This window comes from Calypte anna, chromosome 1 (genome assembly GCF_003957555.1).
Source record: "Calypte anna isolate BGI_N300 chromosome 1, bCalAnn1_v1.p, whole genome shotgun sequence".
Classification (NCBI taxonomy): Eukaryota; Metazoa; Chordata; class Aves; order Apodiformes; family Trochilidae; genus Calypte; species Calypte anna.
In genome coordinates, this window is record NC_044244.1 from 71700978 (window position 1) to 71723966 (window position 22989).

General features: G+C 37.4%; 1 protein-coding gene across 1 annotated transcript in view; it reads right to left on the minus strand.

Annotated features, from left to right (window-relative positions):
- The window catches only part of CRYBG3 (crystallin beta-gamma domain containing 3), a 92396-nt gene that overhangs the window by 19632 nt on the left and 49775 nt on the right, over positions 1-22989 (minus strand). The window contains exons 8-16 of the mRNA XM_030457784.1: positions 18255-18391; positions 16811-16925; positions 15649-15684; positions 14434-14567; positions 12207-12333; positions 7495-7637; positions 5337-5463; positions 4344-4376; positions 363-472 (exon numbers count right to left, since the gene is read on the minus strand). Coding sequence (XP_030313644.1) covers positions 363-472; positions 4344-4376; positions 5337-5463; positions 7495-7637; positions 12207-12333; positions 14434-14567; positions 15649-15684; positions 16811-16925; positions 18255-18391 — 962 coding nt within the window. The remainder of the gene's footprint in view (positions 1-362; positions 473-4343; positions 4377-5336; positions 5464-7494; positions 7638-12206; positions 12334-14433; positions 14568-15648; positions 15685-16810; positions 16926-18254; positions 18392-22989) is intronic.

Genomic DNA, 22989 nt, shown 5'->3' on the forward strand with positions numbered 1-22989 from the left:
GTGACAGAGTATTCAAAGTAGCAAAATCAAACCACGTGGCACAGAAATCTCAGCTCCGAAGTCAAAAGACGTAAGTGGAACGCAGACATTTGTACTATACCAAGTTCTCAAAATCTGGAATAAATTCTAATTGAAGTTAAAAGAGGAATCACAGTGACTGTGCAAAAAGAGAAAGCAAAATGCATACCACCAGAACCAGTGACAGGATGACAGTTACTGAGATACATTGCAAGGCAAAGGGTCTATGACATGATGGAATATGATGGGCATGTGCTATGTGCTTTCAGCCACCTGGCACTTGGTAGCACTAAATAATAATTTGTAATACTGAAAAATGATGGCATGTAAAACAACAGACTTACCATCCACGAAGAACCTTAAAAGAACATGGTATGAATGATGGAAAATCAGAAACTTCTGCTGTGAAATCTATACATGCTCCTTGGAAATGTGTATTACTGAAAGCTTTGAGCTACAAAGAACAAAACAAAACAAAACCAATGACTAGAAGGAAAATGAAAGCATTGTCATTAACGCAAACAGAGATAGCTGTGATCTTAGAGAAGTACCCATTCAATTCACAAAGATACAATAAATAGAATGAATTATAATTTCAGTTGTCTTTTATATGTCTACAGGTGCTTCATTATTGGAAAGCTGAAGGGTTTTTATTGTCTCTGGGCCCAGGACCAAAAGTAACCCTGCACTTCAGCTACTTCAATTCAATACAGCTCAGCAATTCAGAGAAGCCTTAGTCAAAATATGTAAGACTACTGCTGACAAATGGCCTTGAAATCTTCTGTGACTACCTAGAATTCCGTACTCTTGGGCCTCCACTGTAACTGTAACTAAGGTGAATTTCACTTCAAAGCATTAAAGAGAAACTGGAAAAAAACAAGAGCTTCAAATGTATCAAAACAGTTCATAATTCTTTAATGGAAGAAAAGCATCATGGCTGTTGCAAGAGCTACTTTCCCCTTTCTGCCCCAAATTGGCTGAACTTACTGCCAATATCAGAAAGCAAATGCTTTTGCTAGTACAGAGCAAGAAGGCCAAACACAAGTATCAGCAAATGATTTTATGGAAAAGCTCAGTCTATGTTTCCTGGCAGAAAAAACAAGAATAGTTTAACTTGGTTTTGCATGCTGTAACTGCAAACTGAAGAACACAAATCAGCTATGATATAATGAATGAAATGTAACTGATTTTTCTGGAAATACAATTGCATCGCTAATTAAGCATCTCTTTAAGCTGTAATTATATAGTATTTCCTACCCACTTACCTCAGAGCTCTTTATAAAAAAAGGTATATATACACAATTTCTTTCATGGGCTAGGTGCTAAAAAGGCTTTTAAAATGATTTAACTCATTTTTATACACAATATATGTTACATAGAGATGGCACTCATTTGACAAAAGCTGAGGTGAAATACCAATTCCTCAGTGAAAACACTTCATACCTACTATCAGTCTCACACTGCAGCTCTTTTTTGTCAGGGTTTGACATTGTTATACAAAATTTCTCTTCATAAAAAGTCAATGGACAAATACAAGTTGTCACAGCAATTATTGCTGGTTCCTAAGTCATCTGACAAGTCAGCTGCTTTTGAAAGAGGCTGGACAAAACCAAGTTTTATTTTTAATAAATAAAATTAATCGCCTTTTGCAGTTGTGAATTTCAGGCATTCTTACATTGTAAGTAATTTCTTCATTAGGGAGCTTGGCAGTAGGAAAAGGTCAGAATAAATGAGAAATTTAAGAAAGCTTAATTGCTTTTCAATTTCTCGATGAGACACTCTTGCAGACAGTGAAAACAGTCCCCCCTTAGCTCAAACTCATGTTTGTTATAGGTGAGAGAATGCATAATAATTCAAAAGGAGAGGCTGAGGGAGCTGGGGAGAAGAGGAGGCTCAGAGGAGACCTCATCACTCTCCACAACTCCCTGAAAGAAGGGTGTAGCCAGGGGGGGGTTGGTCTCTTTTCCCAGGCAACTCTCAGCAAGACAAGAGGGCATGGTCTCAAGTTGTGCCAGGGGAGGTTTAGGTTGGATATTAGAAAGAATTTCTTTACGGAGAGGGTGATCAGGCATTGGAATGGGCTGCCCAGGGAAGTAGTGGATTCTCCATCCCTGGAGATATTTAAAAAGAGACTGGATGTGGCACTCAGTGCCATGGTCTGGGAACTGCAGCAGTACTGGATCAAGGGTTGGACTTGATGATCTCTGAGGTCCCTTCCAACCCAGCCAATTCTATGATTCTATGAAAATAACTGTTATATATGGTTTATTCCAGGGTCAAACATTAGGATGCTTAAGGATTTGCCAGCTCAGATGCACCATAATTTTAAGGTCCAAACTAGGAGACTGCTGCACATATGGAAATTTTTATTTTAATTTGAATGCTAAATTTTTCATATTTATAAAAAAAATTTTCCTTTACTTATCCTAAGTGATTATTATGCTTTTCCATTTCCGCTCCTAAAACAACTGTAGCAATAAAAATGCCATTCTTCCTTCCCTAGCTTTAGGGCAGAATCGTATGAAAATGAGAACCGAGGTAAGTCAGGATAGTGTTTCTTAAAACAGCATTAAGACTGCTTTTAGAGAACATGGAAGGCAAAACACAATGTTGGAGATTTCAGTATTTAAAGGTGTCTGTGCATACACACACAAGCAGATTTTTTCACATATCACTAGAAATAAAAAAGCATAATTTATTGAAGCTTTACAGGTTTAAATTGACCTTAAAGTACTGCACAACTGGATTAAATCCCTCACAGAATAGTTTTTGGAAGATCCTGAAAAAGTGTAAGAGTTCTAGATTGAGAGAAAACAATCTTCAACTGTTTGCATTCCACTGTCTTCCTCTTAGTTCAAGTGCAAGTTCATCTTGTATCATTTAATAAAGCTTTACTGTGAATGTACTTGCAAGTCCTTGATTTGGCTGCAAACTGTCATATGAATAGGTCTGGCAGGAAATCAGTGTTTAAGACTAAAATAATACACCAATTATGTCTTCAGATAGGAAACATTTCCTGTAGCCCAGGGTTAACCATAAAATTGCAGAACTAGAATACCTGGAGAAGAAGGGTGTGGTCCACCTGCAATGTTGACCTACCAAACAATGTCTGTATTTCCCATGCACGTATTGCTATTATACCAACCCAAGCAAGACAGAGCAAAATTGTGTCCAGATGACAAATAAAGTTTTCTGAAACAGAACCATTGAGCTCTAAAGTGATTTTTGTCTAAAAAGAATGTCAGGTTTCTTGAAACAGGGTCTTCCAAATTTGTTTAATTAAGAGCATTTCAGAGAGAGAGCAATTATATCACTTATATCACCACCCATGCTAGCAGCATACTCCAAGACAGAAAACAATACAAAAAAAGAAATCAAACAACTAATGCAAGAAGGGAGGAGAACACTGTTGGGATAGAATGCTAAGATGAGAAAAAGACTATCCTTGGTGATGACCACAAACACTTAGAGAATATTTTCAGTTTTGAAAAACATAACAAAAAATATTAATGGAACATAACCTTTTAAGATAAAGACCAAATGTGAAAAACTACAAACTAACTTGTTCTTGAGAGTAAAAGTCAATTAGAGGGACTGTTTTCTCTTCCTAAGTTTTCACCAAGTCAGACACCACTTTCAGGAAAATAGTTAGAAAGTATTATAGAAAAGACTGATAACAGATTTTTTTTTATAATCAGGATGCAGCCAATTAAGGTTACTGTGAGGAAAATGGAAGCATGGAGCAAGTGGTGCCTGCTTCTAATGGCTACACATGACTGGGAGACTATGAAAAATAAAGCTACCAGCATTCAGGACTGAAAAAAAAAACACCAAAAACAACTTCCCTTGTTGATGCATGTGGAGATTTGAAGAGTGTAGCTCTATTTTTTTTCTTCTTCACCTCAGATGTGAACAAGATAGTGACAAACCAGACAAAATGCAAAATAATAGAAAAAATATATGCCACAAAGAGAAGGATTAATGAATGCATGTGATACATAGTTTCCAAAAACAAGAAGGAAAGAGGAGGAAAAAAAATAGCTACAGAGACTCAAGGTCACTCAAAACCTGCTGAACTGCTTGCATTTTTGAGGAAAGAATACAAAACTGTAACAACTGGAATAAAGCAGAGTAGAACATCAGCAAACTCAACCTTTATACATCTACTATACATCTACTAGTTTCCTCCATTCAATGCTCTACTGTGTGGAGATGATAATACTGAGGCATAATCTGAGGTGACAAAGCAGGACATTCAACATTTACCTCTATTTCATTATTAAATGTAGTTTAGTACTATAGACTGTTATATAATGTCAACATACCAAATGTGGAGGTTCATTTGTCCCAAGCGGTTCCTGTAATAATATATAAATAAATAAAATTACAATTAGTTCCTAAAAAATATGTCAGGTTCCTGAAATTTCTTAATGAGGACCTCAAAAGCAGAGAAAAACATTTCCCAGGCAGTGTCCCAAGACACTTATCTTTCCCAGCCCCTGCCATCAGTTGCTGGTAAGCTCATGACTACCTGCCTGGCTGTTCAGTCCTTTTCCAGACAAAGAACTTGCATCAACATTAATTATTTTTTATAATGTGGATTAGAGCACATGTAAATGTGTCTACTTAATTTTTTGAGATTACTTTTTTAAAAAAAAAAAAAAAAAAGACAATTAAAACCAACAGAAGATTGGGAGACCTCTTTCAACACATGATCTTCAAAATAAGTTAAATGTTTGCTCCTTTCTCATTTTCAGTGCAGTAGTATAATTTATAATGTACTCATTACTGAGGATTGTCTTTGTTTCTCATTACAGTTTTGACAGTTCTGGCATGAATACCTTTGGGCAACTCACACTACCTTGGATTTAATAATGGATTAACAGCATTTTCTGTCTTCATTCACTATATGTATCACAAATATTTTAGCATAAAAGTAGGAGGAAAAAAAACCAGACTTCTATTGCACAACAATATGGGCCAGAAAAATTCTGAAGCGTTTTTATTTCTATTATCAAATAGGCATTATAAATTACTACACTTTAAGGCAAACTGATCTTTCTAGGCTGTTACTCTTTCCACAAATGCATTCTGCCAAGGGGAAGTTCTTAAGAAGTTTCCCAACAGACAGAAAGATCTAGACTGCAGTCTCTATCCTGAACAGACTCATTGTGCCATCCTCAAGGCTCTTTAATCTGTTTCTGAGTAAAACTGATTAAACTGTATATATAGCCCACATGATAACATTACTGTAGGTTCTGATCTCCAAAGGTCTCATTTCTTTTAAATTTTCCCCTTAAAAAATTCTGGTAACTCACCAACTTAATAGGTCTAATCGACATGATGATTTTGCTAGATCCTCCCCAGTCAAAGAAACATTTGTATTTTCCTTTCTCCAATACATATTGTTCTCCACAGAAATATTTCTGCTTATATGCAACCCACCTGCAGAACAATACAAAAAACAAACTGAAAACATCACATTTTCTGTGTAATTTGATGAACACCAACAAGGTAAGTAGAATATTTTTCTTCTAAGGTTTCTCAGTAAGTTCATCTGAAAGATATCATAATGTCAAACTGAGTGAGAAGTGCAAAACTGTCCCACACTTGATTTTCTACTTTTACACTGCAAACCCTATTGTGACCAAAACACAGTTTTGGGTGCCTTTCTATCAGATATGCATTCAGCATGAAATGACTCCTTGGTGAGAAGACCAGAGAAAAGACAATGGCTAAGTTTTTTAATCTCTCTCAAATGAACCTCTACCTGGTTCAGCATCTGCCTTTTCCCAACATTTCCAGTTGGACTTAGGAAAACTGGTGCAAGAAGAAAGAGAAGTGAATAAGGATGCCTTGAGATGATGAGATTGCAACAGCTGGCAGCTCAAGATTTCCCCATTTTGATCTAGGAAGCAAGAAAATCCCAAGTACATGCAACCAGGCATGCCTCTACTCTGCACGCTCTGGCATTGGCAGAAGTAGACAGAGGCTAGAAATGCCACTAATCTGCCCACTTTTGGTGGCATATTTGTTCCATAGTCACCCAGCACTGTTATACTGGGGGTATCAGAGGGCATGTCCTCTCCTTTCAGCACCCATTTATAGATCTGTGTCTAATGTATTTTAAAACCTCCTGGTCCTATCCACTACCATAGTCTACTTTAGCAGCAAGTTACAAAAAGTCTCTCCTCCAGTGTAAGAAAGGCTTTTGCTCCCCACCTCTACGTCCATTTTAAAGAAATCTTCAGCTAGTTCTGTAAAGAATCCAGCAATGGTTCTGCAGGATTCTGTGAACACTGCTGCATTAAGCCTGTCTACCACCTTAAGAAACTTGCAGATCTCATTCTTATCCCTCTTCAGCCACCTTGTCCCCAGATCGAGTTCCACACTTTCATCCTTCTATCTCATACTCATGAGACACTGATATCTGGTCTCTATGTGAACAGTTCAAATCCTCCACTATTGCCACCTGTTCTAAGTTTGAAGCAGTGTTAGTCTCACGTAGCAGTTGCTGATAGCTATCACCATTAGGGTAGGCATGACAATGTTAGTACTGTACTTCTGAAGTTACTATTGAAGTCTGGAACTTCCACCCACATAATTCCACAGTGCTCTTTTCCCATAACGTTTTTTATGTTTTAACACTTTTTATTATTCTTTGTGTACAGTACCACTCTCATGCCTATAATAGCCTCCTCTAGCATGGCAGCTCCTCTCCTTATCCTTCTAGTTAACCTCTGCAGGATCTGCTGTATCAGAGCTGTCATTTCATGCCAAGCGTTCTAGTTGCCCCCTACTATTTTTTAGGCTTTTAGCCCTTTTATGTTGTGTCCTTGCTCCATTAGTTACTATTGCATGTCTCCATCAACAGATATTACAAGTGGTGTAATACCTCCCTTATTTACTGCAACTTGTGCTGTTCATATCCCTCCTAGACATCATATATGCACAATGAAAGTTAGCCAAATCCATCCTGTAGGCTGTATCACCTTAAACCAGGTGCTCTTCCACACCTATTGGTCTAACTCCTTGCTTTTATTTTAGATAGTTTTCTAAAAAGTATTTCAATTTTCAGAGGCAGCAGCCTGACTTTGTTATGAATAATAAAGCTCACTTTTTGTGTACAGGTTCCACCTGTCCCAAAAGGCATTCCTATTCTTAACATATGTAAAATTCCTCTTCTGTATTACTGTCAAAGCTCTTATACCATGAAATTACAGTCCGTGTGACCTCTGCAGACACATGACAAGCTCTGCCTATTAACTACGATGTCCAAATCCAAGTAAAGCTGGAGGCATGAGGTCTAGAGAAAACTAAGATATTTTCTTCTTCCATTTGCCAAGAAAACTGAAAGAAACACTGTTCTCCCCCAAGTGTTTACAGTGTGAAATGTATTCTATTAAAAAATGCACCCAGTCCCAACTGTGGCCAAATATACTTAATGCTTCCATCCATATTTTTCAGTAGACTTACACTCCACTTCTCACAAGAATTGATCTTGTCTCTGGGCCAAATCCAGCCATCTCCAGATCAGGGATTTCTTCATTAATGATGTCTAACACTTTTCCATCTTCATCATCAGACTGAAACAGGGACACTGATGACTCTATGAAATCCTAAGAGATAGCACAGGAATTAGAAGACAGGCCATCACTGCTCAGTGATGCTGCACAACATAAAACGTTTTGAAAGAGCTGAAGTCGGAAGGAGTTTTATAAAACAGGGAAGGGGCTTAGGTCCCTTGTGTGTGTGTTTATGGCATTTTTTTGGCACTGAAGTGCCTAGCTGGAAGCTTAGCGATTTGATACAGCCTTCAGCAGTTTCCACTGAAGAGAGGAAGAACCTCCTGTCCCTGAGCACCATCCTTCTTCTGTAAGGATGATAGAGTGCAAAGATGTCTGTGGGGAAAAGAGAAGAGTTGGAGCTTTAGAACTGATCTTCTGACAGCTTCACCAATGACTACTCCAAGCATTATCATCACTGTAGTCTTTTACCTCAAGTTCTCCTTACTAATGCCTTCCAAGCGATCAGGCAATTACGATGGAAAAGACTGCCCAAGATCACCCTTCCAGCACAAGGGGTTTGCAGGCTTTGGACACATCCTTTGTATGACTAATCACTAGAACTATAAAATAAATCCCACATGACACTGTCATGTTCTCTCTTATATAGCCACATGACATTGCTTTAAGCTCTCAGGTAGCACAGTTGCTTGACCAGATTACTTGCACAGCTTCAGATCATTTGAATTTTGGTTTCGTATCTCCAACTTTTTACCCATTTAGCAATTTAAAACACACAGCTTAGCCAGTGCTTGGGGAAATGGAAAATAAAAATCTAATCACTTCTTTCCTTTGACTTTTAAGAAAAAAGCATGCACTCAATGCAATTTCAGTGTTTCTTAAACATTCAGCAATGTCATATTAAGTTGAAAATAAGTAAATCTTGCAAACAAGAGAAAAGGCTATCAAGCAAATACAGGAGCCAAAGCAGACTCAGAACATGTAAGGACACCATCCCAGGTATTACTGCATTAATACTTGCTGCTGAAGCATTCACAAGCTGCCAACCAGAGAGCAAAATGCTGAAGGCTACACTGGAAGAAAATACTTACAACAATCAAAAACCACTCTGAAATTAAGGCCAGACAAACCATGCAGTGAGATTCATTTGGTGAGGTGAACTGGATCAAACGGGCTCTTTAGCAAATGATTCAATCGTAACAAATAATGCAAGTCAATTTTAGAACATACACCTGATGTGGTTTAACCTCTCTGCATTGTTTACAGGATACCAAAAAGTGATGGAACAAATTCTGTAGTAAAACTGGTTTTCCTACTGTGTTAACCACCTCCTTTCATTTATTTAAAAAGTCATACCTACTTTATGTATACACTAGAAATTAAACTGCCAGGGCTAGTAAAATTGTCATGACCAACTACAGCACCAGACTACTTTGTAGGAAAAAAAAATTACTAGTGCAGTAAGCACTACCCCTAACAGTCCTAAAGCAAAGCCTTTGTAAGAGTTACAGAAAACACATTCAGATCAAATCTGCATGTAATTTATTTGACTCAATTTAAAATACTGAAATATATCCACAATTCTACTTAAAGCGTGTTTCAAGTTCAGCCATTTTTAACTCCCTGAATTTTCACTACAGCTTCTCTTAGAAGCAAAAGAAGAAATACTTAAAAATGGACTTTCAGACCAAAGCAAATAATTTTAGACTTGAAACTTTAGTGGGAAAACTCCAAAGGCAACATACTCTGCTCCACTGAAAGAGACTCAGAAACTTTGCATGTTCTCTGATTATGACAGCCACAAGCAAAGTCCAGCTTCACAATTTCTCTCATTTGACACTGCAGAAAAGAAGCAAATGCAGCCGCACCCCAAACCATAACACAGTGCAAACTGCTGCCCTACCCTGGGAACCAGCCCTGTACTTGCCTCCAGCATTTCCAATATAAATGCTGATAGCCGAGATGGCGGTATGCTGGAAGATATGCTTCTACAAGTCCTTTACATATCTGCTTACAAAATACTTCCCAAATCCTCACATTAGAGCTTGTGACGGGTTCACAGAAGAAATATTTCAGACAGACAAAAGCTGAGAACCTGCAATATGCTTACATGCATGTACCTCCTAACTAGTGTGTGGGGAGGGCTGACTTGAAACAATCTCTCTTTTGTGTGCTAACCTTTCTGATTTGTCAGGAAATTAAATTCGTGCCACAGTTCAACAGCAGTCACTAGAATATGTACAGAAACATGGGCTGGATTTTCCTAGTGCTAATAAGCTCAGGTGGAACCTCTCATGTTGAGTGTTGTGGCACAGAAACATCTGAATAGCTTTGCATAGCACTGAGCCGCATCAACAGCACCAGTACCCACACAGGCTAACAAGGCACTCCATACCCAGCCTGGCACTCTATAGGGCTATTTAAGTGCTTCTGTAACACACTCCCTGTTTTGGGAGCATGGCACAAAGACATTTGATCTGACTGTGCCTGGAGCTGACTCAGGTACACTGGGCTCATTAGCTTCATCTTCATGTACTGTAAGTCAGGCTAATTTATTTTCAGGTCTAGGATGGCATTAAAGTCGACTCAGTAGTCAGGGTCACCTAGTATCAAGGTTGAGCAAATTTTAAAAAAGTCTGGATTGGCCCCTACATGAGACCACACCAGTGAGAATTTATTATAAAGAGCAGGGCCAATGGCCAGCCCCTCTCCCTGCCCATGCTGACCATGAATAACACAACTTGGCTATATGTCACAAAATCTTTAATCATCTTCAAGAACTATTGAACCCATCTGACTAAAACAGAACTTGTAGGCAAGAGCAATAAAGATCCAGGAACACCTCTGTGGAGTCTGAGACCATCACAACTTTTACCACACTTCTCCCCACAGAATTTCTGAAATTACAAAGACCTGTTATGTTTGCCATGCGCAGGGGGGCATTAGGCGCACAGAACTAGTTTTGGATTTTTGCCCAGGTCCCCTTTAAAACAAGAGTTTGTTACTAAAGCATTTTTTAAAACCCTGACCTTAAGTATTTTATACAAAGTCATGAATGCAGCATATGGCAAGCCTGAACACTGACGTATGTATTGTACATCAGAGAGGAGGTCAATCTGTTGGTCAAGCTGAACAACAAAATGCCAGTGAGTCACTCCAGTGGCAACTAGCTCACTGCCTTTAGCTATGCTACAACCTGAGGAAAAGTATTATTTACAGTTTTATTATCCATATGTATGCACTAATATATATTTATATGCAAATTTGAATGATATATGTTGATAAATGGTTGTGAATTATGTATGTTTTTAAAATGTTGACTTGAGCATCCTGAGTGTCCTAGGTGTGAGTCAAACTAAACACATGCATATACATGGAAGGTCATCCCTGCCAGGCACGTGCATAATTTTAAGCTTGTAATAATGTCATAGAAACATGGAATTGTTTTGTTCTTTTCCCAAGAAAATATTTCAAAAGATCAATTTAAGTTATTCCTAGCTTGAAAAGAAAGAAAAACTCAGGTTAGTCAGCAACTGAACTGTACGCTCAAAAAAAGCAATTAGAAGAAAATTCTTGCCTGTTTTTCTCAGAAACCTGAAAATAAATTATTTAGAGGACATTTTGCTTTAATTCAGTTTATTCTCCTCTCTTTATTTAAATTCCATGATAGCTTCTGTTTATAAATATATATATAAATAAATATATATAAATATCTCCTAGGTGCCTTTCATAAAAATCAAAACTGCAAATTGTGAATTTGAGCATGTCCTTTTTGGTGTCACTTTTTAAAATAATGACTGCTGAGACAATGAGTCTGCTCAAAATCCATATCTTCAAACTTCATAAAATTTCCAGCTCAGGAACATCACATCTCCTCAAATGAGGAGATGAGCAATGTGAATATATAAGACTGAGAAATTTCAGAGTGAACAATCTAATTCTCAAAAGAAGCCACTCTTTACAGCTGTATTTAAAGCTCACAGAGGTCCTACTTTCCTACTTTAATCAAAGCTTAATAATAATAAAATCTTCAAGTCCCCCCAAAAACAAAAATCATGCAAGCCCAAGGAAATGATAAAGAAGCTGCATTCACCATCACTGAAAAGAGTAACTTTGCTTTTAATACTGGACTCCAATACAGTTTTTATTAAGACTTAATATTTGCTCCCATTAAAAACATTTTAGTAGCAAGGATTCTTTCCCCATGATTATTTTTGCTGCCAAAATTTTCTGGCACAAATCTCAGAGGCAGAGGGTAATGCTGTTTTAAAGCTTGCAACAGCTGCTGTGTTGAAAAGCTATTTTTATTTTAATAAAGAACTGCACTCTACATTACACATATTACTTTAAAAGTAAATTCTGTTCTAGAGATTCAAACAGCTTCAAGTGCAGAAGTGAGATACATGGAAAACCTCGCAGGTAGGCAAGGAATTCTGCATGATACATATTTCCTACAAACTTTACAAAGGCTGTTTAGAACCTCCAGCTGTACAATGTACAGAGCGCAGTCTAAACTTCAGCAAGTACCAAAGGAATGAGAGTGAACTCGGGTAAAAGATGGAATGACTAAACCCAAGACAGCTGTATAATATACAAAAAATAACTTTCCTCTTTTTGTACAGAACTCTGAATAATTCACGTGAAATTCATAAAAATACTTACAGCCTGAAGGAACCGGAAGGACAGGAGGACACTGTCAGCTGCCCCCCACGAGTGGCTGTCTTCATAATCTCCCTCCTCCAGCAAGTACTGGTGGCCCTTGTAGCGTTCCTTATCATAGGCAACCCATCTACAGTGACCACACAACAAAAGAAATAAAATAAGTAAATGGAAAAATAGAAAATAAAATAATAATTAAAATTAAAAAAATAAAATAAAATAAGAAATAAGTATCTAAAGTGTAGGTGCAAGGAAGATGGAGCCAGACTCTTCTCAGTAGTTCCCAGTGACAGGATGAGGGGCAAGAGGAACAAGATGAAACACAGAAGTTCCATTTAAAAATAAGAAAAAAAACTTTCACTATGAGGGTGACAAGCACTGGAACAGGCTGCCCAAGGAGGCTGTGGTGTCTCCTTCTCTGGAGATGTTTAAAGCCTGCCTGGATGCAGTCTGTAATGTGTTCTACAGGTGATCCGGTGTTAATGGGAGAGTGGGACTGGATGATCTCTAGAGGTCTCTTCCAACTCTGATAATTCTGTATTCTGTGAAAAGCAGAACAACTGCCCACATGATTTTCCATAACACATAAAAGAGAAAGAGAACAACCTAAGAACCCTAAACGAGTAACACAGACTCAGATAACAAACAAAGCAATGCTTGTTTGAAATCACAAGCACCCATGAAGTGTTCTTTGTGGATCAAAATCCCACCACGTGATTCTAACAACAGTGTATTTGTGAAATGTTTCTCCATGTTACCTCCTCTCAGTCGGACATATTCCCAATACCAATATTTGGTACTGCAGAGGCTAGCACACATCTAGTGGCCAAAACACTAAGCCACCAACTGACAAGGAGATAAAACAAGGAGTTTTAGTTCCCTTTGGGGAATTAATAAATCATGAGATTCTACCCTTGCTGGAGCTGGTGAAGAAATTTAGGGATTTTAGCAGAACAAAATTTCACTTGCTTACACAGTTGCCTACTCTAACCTACAAACATATATAGAAATAGGCAAGTGAACTAAATAAATACAATATATTGCAGATGGAATATATTTTAGTCCTATAGGAACAAAACTTTAAAAAAATATTTTAAACAAACTGATTTGGCTCAATTAAAACAAGTCATTTCCACATCAATTTTGAAAGCTCTAATGGATCTTAGTTTGAAAAAGTCCTTCCCCCTCCTTTCTTTCTTTCTTGAATGCATTTATTTCATTACAACTTCCTTTCAAGTATTAGAACTTCTATACAAATTCTGTTGGCATTGAAATTTGGCAGGAAGGGGTAGCTTTACTTTTAATACCATTTGGTTTACATTAATGCAGCTGTTTAAGTTACCACAGTATTAAAAATAAAAGCCACCACAACAGAAGGAAGCATGATTTTCAGTAATTTGGGGCTTCCCAGATAGCTAATACCTGATTTATTTATGAATAGTTTTGAGTATTCACCATTATGCTTATTTTTAATTTAGTGCTTGTAAGATTCTGACAACAGCCTGAAAGGATGATTGTTACAGAACCTTTATATTGAAGTATTAACATTGAAATCCCCTAAGAAAAAAATGAAAGTTTCTGAAAACTGTTTTATTGCTAAGCTCTTTGGCAGAAGCAACTACTCTGCATGCTTTCAAACAGTCCTGTGCTGTTGGGTCTTGGGAGAGACTGAAAGAATACATGGGCTTGGTAGCTCTCCAAGATAACTGGCACTGAGCCCCCCTGGTGAACACCTAAGGGCCGTGTCACACAGTGCTTTTTGTGCCTATGACAGCAGGAGTGACCATGGCAAAGGAAAACCATTACAACAATAAAAGTGTATAGATTCCAGTAGCATTACAGTATCAAATTGAAGAGTGACACCTCCTACCTAAGGTCACTTGAGTAAGTTAAGTAGATACTATCAGAAGTACAAAGCACTGTCAATTAAAGGTCTGTGCAAATGCTGTCCTTAAGAAACAAAGTGGCCTAGTTTATTGGCATCCAAATGGTAAACACTGACTTCACACCTCTCATACACTTAGTTTACCTCCCTGTATTTCCTTAAATAAGTATTACAGTGAGGCTGTTTCATCCAAAGCTGATAATTGACAAGAGAAATATATATTTGTTTCTTTTAAAAATATTTTATCAGTGAGAAAATCTAACCGCCCTTTAGTGAGTACTTCTTGGCAATTAGTTATTATTACCTATTTTAAAGTACATAAATACAGAAGTGCAATATACTTACACTCCACCAATGACACGTATTGATCCAACTTTGTGAAACTCCTCTCCACAGCCAAACAGAGCTGGGACAGAACTGATGTTTTCTGAAATCTCTTTGCACCATCCTCCAAAATGGGTTTTCTCATATATTATGATCTAAAAATATAATGTCAAACAATGGCTTAAGTATGTTCTGAATAGTAATCTGAAATTTAGGTCCGTGTGCTGTTATAGTATGTGGAAGACATCTTTTTTTTTTCCCTGCTCCAACAAGCCACCACTATGAAGAAAATTTAGGATGGTATTCCTCAGTCCTTCAAATTCTTGAGTGCTGTAGAAGCTGAAGATACCTTATTTAGACTTAGATAGGTTTGTAAGGCTTTTTGCAGACATATCCACTGATGGATACTTGTTAACACAATTCCATATACACAAATTCACTCTGGAGCTGTATGACTGTGATCTAACCTGTAATCCTGTGCCTGGGCTATGTGTATTAGACTGTGGTAAATCCTACCTGGTTGCAGATAGACACACTGTCACACAGCTTTGACCCCTCAAAAATGCACAGAAGTCTTCCTCTGTACTTTCCTAAAGTTACTTGATTGACTACAGTTAACACACTCTGGGTGCCTGATCTGCCAAACCACACAGATCAGCTATTGATAGAATCAATACTTTCTGCAATATTTATTAGAAAAACTCCTGAGACTCATATGTATTTGTATAATAAGAAGCTACCTAAAGTGCTAGTATGCTTGTGGAGAACTAGAAAAAGAAAGGAAAAGGATGAATGACACTGTTACTCAAATCACAGAAGGGTTGTGAGAGTGCCACTCACAACTCTTGTATGGGGATCAGCTATAGAAAGGAAGGGGTACTATTCCTGTCCCCTCCCCCCTTTTTTTAAAAAAATGGTATGTTAAGTGAAAAAATCTCTCCTGACCCTTTCCATTTAAATAACTGATGTGTCAGTCAGAAAAACTCATTTTATCTTGTAAAAGCTTTACAATTCTACAGCAAATTGTATTTTCTGTATACGTAAAAACCCAAACTACTACTACTTTTATATCTCATGAAACACTTCTAAGAACGTGGTTCACAGTATTAGTGAACTTTCTTTCAGCAGCAAACACTGACTACTTAGTCAAACAACACATAGCAACAAAACCAGACCAAATAATTTTTTGTATTTCCAGTGTGCTCATATTTTATTCTCAGTGTCCTCAGTGCTTACCTGGACATTCATCGGCATCTGCACCTTTAGGCCACCCTAAAAAAGACGGGGGAAAAAAAGAGTATTTACAGAAAAATAAGTTGTGCTTTGACACGTATCTTAAAGTATCATCAGAGCATTGTCTTTATAATTACATTCACCATTTTCAGTGTTGGTCAAATCAAGAGCTGCTTTAAATACCCTGATAATTCATAAAAGCCAGAGACCCTATAAACCTGACCTACAAATAAAATCAGTATGTTGACAAGCCTGTAGGGTGCAAGTGATTTTAAAATACTCCTGTGATGTTTATTAGCACTCTAAAGCAAGTATGTTATTTTGTGTTTTTAAATTAATTTATATTGACCAATTTTTAAAATGTAACTTTAAAGCTTTGGTGTATATATTTCAAGCGCCTTAAGCACAAATGATGAAACACCAAGAAACTATAGAAAAGACAGAAAACACAGGCTTGATATATTAATATCTATGGTCAAGAGCAAATAAAACAAATGCATTTTCTCTGGAAACGTTAGTGAATGATGTTCTGTGGGGGAATAAGACACCACAGGTGACTAAAAAGTGATGAGTTTTTATTCCTTCGTAACTCTCTAGACATATTAAGTATACAGTAGAATTATGTATTACACCATTCTGAATCTCCTTCATATTTAGATCTACATGCTGCCAATCAAAACAAAAATTAGCTGCACCTCCCCAGATTTTTCTTCAATGTGTTATCACAGGAAAATCACAGGGTATTTTCTGATAATAAACTCAACTGGTCTTTCATCTCCAGCAGTCTCTATCTACCATTAAAACAAAATCAACTTCTGAGGAGCTTTTCTAGTTAAGGAATTGGTAGTGTTAGTGAACTCTTTCAGTTCTGTCTTATTTCACCTCCCTTGACAACAGCAGCTCTGCAGGAAGATGTCCCACTGAATCAGGTGCTCTCTCTGATTATGTTCTTATTTGGGCAGATGCAGGAGCCCAGCAAGCCCTGGAATGAATGAATGCCGTGCATTTTGAACACTGCAAATGCACCACAGCGTAAGGAGGGTTACATGTACAAGGATTAACCTTGAAAGTATTAGTACCTACGTTACAATTATCAAAACCCTTAGGAAAGCAACAGTAGGAAAAGGAAGGCACACAACCTAATAGGGAATTGTGAAGTCCTCACCATTTTTAAGGGACGCAAAGATTTCACATCTGCTGAAGGAATTTCAGATTGTGAATCACATTCTTCCAAAACCTTCATCTCTCCCTTATAATTAAAGTCTGAATAAGCAAGCCATCTATAACAATAAGGATAAATGACTTATTAATCTCATAAAAAACATTGCAATGACCTTATTGATTTTTCTTTTTGTACTCGGATAGACAATGTGTTTTAAATACTGATAGCACATCAAATTTAATTAATTTAATTACTCTATTTAATTACCCCAGCAAGAACATTGTTAAGATCTGATACTTTTTCTCAATCCAAGCTTAACATGAATAATAAAGCAGAGAATTACCAATCTGTTCATTTACATCAAGCAGCCAGTATGCTACATTATGAGTACACAAAACAAATGCTGATACTGAGGATGAGACACTTGCATCAAATTTTACCTAGGATTGTCACCTTAGGAATTAAAAGGCTTCAAACAAAATTTCACTCATTTTTTTCCCCATTCATTAAAATACAACCATTTACAACACTCTTTGGGAAAGCAGGGTACCATAATTTAAAAATGGAGATTAAAAATGCTGAGACTCCTTCTTTAAATCAGAAAGAAAGGTCAATGTAGAAGCTTGACACAGGGTTAGTAGATCAAATGAGGAACGGAGGTCAAGACATTGCTACATGGAAATTACTTCCTTAAAATTACATAAACAGACCATATGCAGTTAAAAGTTAGACTAAGTTCTATCAAAACAAAGACAAAACTTTGTTTTTCATTCCTATACCACCCCAAGCTTCATGCGCATGTTGTGACATTGCAGGAGGAAGGCTTGGCTCACATGGAAAAGCAAACTCAAGACACTCCTTGACAGAACAGTTAATGTCATTCTGCAGTGATTTATGAGAAGAGCCACAGGAATCTTATACTTCAGGAACTATGTTGGCCATTTGCCCTGGAAACAGACTATTCTCAATACAGGAAATCCTGGGCTACATAAGGGCCTGCATCATATTGCATCACCCCACTCCAGAAAGCCAGGATATGGCCATAACTTGATGAATGCTAGGATGATGCAATATTAATCTTATGGTATTCAGCCAAAGTGTTATAGCTATAACAGGGAGGGTGACCAGAGACACAGTATCTATTCTCTCATGAACTAAAAGTTGATTATAACTAAGTTGGTGCTTCTATTTATAAAGCCACTCAAAGATGGACTTATAGAAGACTTCTGCCAGCAACCAGAGGAAAAATACCTTTGAAAATTTGGTTCCAGTGCTAGGAGGCCACATAGCTCAATACTGAAGAGTAGAGCTGGGAATATGTAGTGTATGTCAACTTATTCGTAGCAAAAAAACCCCAAATATTGTTTCCATGTCTGGCGGACTATCATCCCATAATGTTACCCTTCTACCTGCTGGCAAAATGCTATTTAAAAGCTTCAGTACTCACACTCCTGATTTTACACTTATGTAAGGGTTTTTCTCAAGATCCAGTTCTTCTAAATTGGCAACTGCACTCTGTATGCAGATAGGAAGTCCCTCTGTGCTGGCTCCAAGACAGAACTCTACCTCTGGAACACCACAGTCCTGTGGAAACAAATCAAAGAGTAAGGTTTATCCACACTTGCACAATCTACCCAATCACTGTGTCAGGGGAAGGACTGGTAACATTTCCTTTTTTATTATTATTTTTTTTAACCCTATCTTCTCACCCTTCTAACTTAGCTTTGGGTTTCATAAAATAGAAAGTTTTCAAATCAATACTGGGATTTTAGAAAAGCTAAGGGAAGTAGATTTCCAGCTCCTACTAACTTTCAATGAAAAATCATGCACTTATGCCTGTTGGACTACCTTCAAAAAGGTGTCAAATGCTCTCCAAATAAAAGCTCTGGTAGTATTTACTGATACACAAACCACGGATATAATATTGCTTTTTTTAATATATTTTATTTTAAGATGGTTTTTTCATGACACACATATAGATACACATGATCCACACATAACTGAAACTATCTGGAAATGTCTAGTACTTCATTCCTGCTTCCCCCAGTGCACGATAATTAGATTCTGTAACGCATCTGACTGTGGTTTCAAACCCTACAAGTACAATTTTCTGTCATGTTAAATAAATCTACAGCATTTTAGAGAGGAAAGAAAAAGAATAGTACTGGAAAATGCTTGTTTTGTTAAGTAGATACATCAGCAATTTTTCTGTTACTATGGAACAACAATCTCTCTTACCTTACTGAAGGATTTTCTACTGATAGATACCATGCTAGGGAACAACTTGTTAAATCCATGATCTTCTCGAGAATTTGCAAGCATTTTATAGAAACACATTAATTTCATAGCATTTTTGTAAAACGCATTTCCAGTACTTTCCCAGCATTCAAACACATCATGAATCAATGAGGATCTTGTATAATGCCTTGCTTCAGCAATGTGTTACAGAACAGCCTTCTTTCAGTGAAAAGCAGCTCATGTGGTTAAGGAGTTTGCTCAGCTGTAGCTGGACACCTTCAGTTTTCAGTGCTAACTTCAAAGCACCCTTTCCTTTATCCTCCTTGCCCAGTGGCACATATGCATTAAGACAAAGGGTTCAGATAGCACAGAGAGACCCCAACAGTCCTAAATGTGGCTGGAGGAAGATGTGTGCATCTAGTGTGTATGCACTAGAGAAAAGCATGAGAAACTGTCTTTTTTCCTCCTCCTAAGTTCATCTGAATTAAATGCACATGGATACATCTAACACATAATCCACAGTAAGTCAGGTCACAGGCTAACCAGCCCTCAGAGAAGCACCTGGCTCTTGGATTTGGTGGGGACCCAGGCACGGTCACATCATGACAGAGAACCCCCATGGCCTCTGTCTTCTACCAGACTTGAAAGGCAAAACACAAGAGCTTGAAAAGAAATGCAGCATCAGGGTAAAAGAGCTCTTAAAACTACAGCAACTCATCTTATGACAACACCTTGTTTTCCCTTTTCACACAGGTTTTAAGTGGAGCTTTCAAACGGAGTAAAATCCTACCTAAAAATACACCTCTTCTTGGTTAGGGAAGTTCTTCAGTAGTCCTTCAGTAGTTATTTACCTTTCAGCAATAAATGTGGCAATTATAATAGATGAACTTCAGAATATTATTTCACTTTCCTTATGAGATCTGAAGTAACACAGTATAACGTTTTGGCAACTCTCCCACACATACAATCATGTTTCCTCTGTATTGTACCTTGCAAACAATGCAAATTATTTGTTTTCAGAACAAACACTGCAATACCGGAATTTTTATAATCAGATGAGCAAAATCAGAAAAACTTGGAAAAAAATACTTATAGCATAATGTTACTTAATGTCAAAGTGCTAAGGAACACCATTCCTCAATTCTAAGTGTATTGCTAGGTAAGTTTAAAAGAAACTCATACTTTTCACATGTATATCTACCTTATTAAATCAGAAACAAGAAATATCTGAAGTTCTTTTTTCTTTCTAGTATCTGATACAAGGCTGAAATATGTGAATCTAACAATACTCAAGATCATAAGTTGCACCTAGAAGAATTCCACAAATAATGATGCTAGACTCTTAATGGCTTCAGATAAATTGTGAATCAAAGTACCTACAAGACTACACAAGTGGCAAAATAAAGTATCTTTGCCTGCGGGCTCAGACAGAATATGAGACGGAGTATGTTTAATTTTAATTCAGTAAGAGGTGTTGTGTTTGGTCTTTTTCATCTGAAGATTGGAAAAAGCCAGTCTGTATTCTCTTTTCAAGTTTTCTTTCCTGACTCTGGAGCTCACAAGGCAGGCTCCACCTCAACAGAAGAAAAATGCAGCAGTTCTCCAAAGGAAACCTAAAGCATAAGCATTCATCATAAAACCTCTACTAATCATCATCTCTTTCCAGCCATATTTTAGCAGTCAAAAAAAAATGTACTCCCTGTGATAGTATTTTTGTGTATACTACATTAATCAACAAGGTCCTTTCCTAAAAAGACACATAGTAAGCTGAGGTCTTCATCAAAAGGAATTAAAATGTGTATTTTTAAAGTTTTAAAATGTTTGAGCATGAGAAACTTTGTATTTTCAAAGCACATTTTTTAAAAATCACAAATATATACTGTAACTGAAACATTGAGCTCAAATTACATATATAAATTCAAAGAATGCAGAAAAGGTAAAATTTAGTATTACTGTACGAGGTAAACACTGTATTTGCAGATGTTCACTAAAGTACTAGGTCACTAATTTATATAATTTAAGCATGTAAACTTAAGCTTGGCAAATATTTGCCCTAGCATGTTCATATTTGCTTGAGTATATTTAATAGGCATCATTACTTTCAGAGGTTTCTTTAACATTCCTAATAAAGCCATCATCCTCAGAAACAAAATGAAAACCACACAAATGTGATAGCATTCAGGTTGAGAACTAGATCCTTCATTTTGAAGCCCTTTCATTTGCAAGGCGTCAAGATTTGCACATAAGATACCCATATGCAAAACTATTACCAGAGTGTTTCACACCAGATCCAAAACTGGGAAATTTCCTCCCGATACTCCCTTGGCCCTTCCACCCCCATCACAAGCAGTAAAAACTCATGCCTTGTTCATTATCCTACTGAAACATCAGGCAAAAGCAGAACACAAAGCACAGCAAACAGATTAGGTCATTGGATTAATTTCCAAGGATAATACACAACCAGAAAACGCTTAGGTAGGTCACAGCCTCCAGGCACCCCACTCTTTTTCCTTTACTCTGTGGTACTCTGCTCCTACTTCTATACAGTCATCCTGGTGTGCCAGGGCTTCCCTCTTGGTCTTTTGGAAGCAGAGATGTTTACAAAAGCATTAGGAATGCTCTTGCTTGCTTGCAGAGAGCAGACACTTCCACAACAGCAACACATCCCTGAGCAGAAAGGTGAAGGCTTCTTCTGAAGACCATTAAGATGGCCCTCAAGATCTTAAGTATTACTCTTCAGTGGCATCTCTGACATTTTTCTACTGTCACCAAGAGCTCCACTGCAAAGTCTCAGAGCCTTTAACCCCCTAAAGGTGGTCTTGGCTGTCTACCCTTCTTCTGGATCCAGGGTTAAAGATCTAACAGCACGGTCACGGCTATATAATTTCAGTACTGTTAGGTCACCTCCTTGGAGCTGTAAGCTGTGGTGACTGAAGGGACTGAAATAGCCTGTTTAAATGAGGTAGTCTTTTATGTTGACAACAGGGCAAAGAATGACTGAAGTCTGGCATCTTAAGGTAAATGCCAAAACAATGATGAGAGAAGAGTCTATTGAAAGCAGGCCTAATTAGTTCTGGTATTCACAAAATTGCTTTTTAATACAGTCTAAACACAGACCTTACTTTTGATACAGAGTTTGTCCTTAGCATTTATCAGCTTCTGCAGGAATTTTTTTTTTTCCATCTTACTCTCTGTTGGTCCTCCAAACTTTTTTACCCATTCATAATTCTTTCTCCCAGTTTTATTGCTCTGCATGACCATCAAACCAAACTACAGAACTCAACAGGGCTGATAGGAAAATAAAACAATATTCAAGAAATTAATTAATTACTGTCCTGTAAATGCCAACTAGCAAATGAAACAATCTCAAGCTTCTGAGTGAATTCCTATGGTATCTGACAAAAGCAGTCTCTGCTTTAATTAGTAACTTCTTTTCAGCTAGCAAACCACACAAACAAAAGAAGCACACCCTTCACATAATATTCTGAACATTCCTATTACAAAGAGCTTTGCTTAAAGAGAGTCCACAAGGAATCCAGTTATTCCTTGCCTAATCATCTTGCAGACAGAGATTACAAACTGCTGTTTCAGATCTTGTTGTCTTGCAGAACAGTGGTTTATAAGATTACTTAAGAATGGAAACATCAGCAACACTTCTCAGCTCTTGCTTTTGGGAACGTAACACCTAGCACACTCACTGCACTTCCTGAAACAGGTAGAAAAAGCCCTCCCATTCTGGAAAATCAGTATTGGAGTAGATCAGAAAACTAACTTGGCTCAGCAGATTATACTGCAGGAGCTGCATTAAACCTGCACGTGCAAAGTTTTGCTTGCCTAAGCTTATGTTGACTTGCCTTAGTGGAACTCAGTCCCCATTACTTCAAATTGGTCTCCATTTTACTACTCGCATGATCTGTTCCTTTGTGATCTTTTTTTCCCCTCCT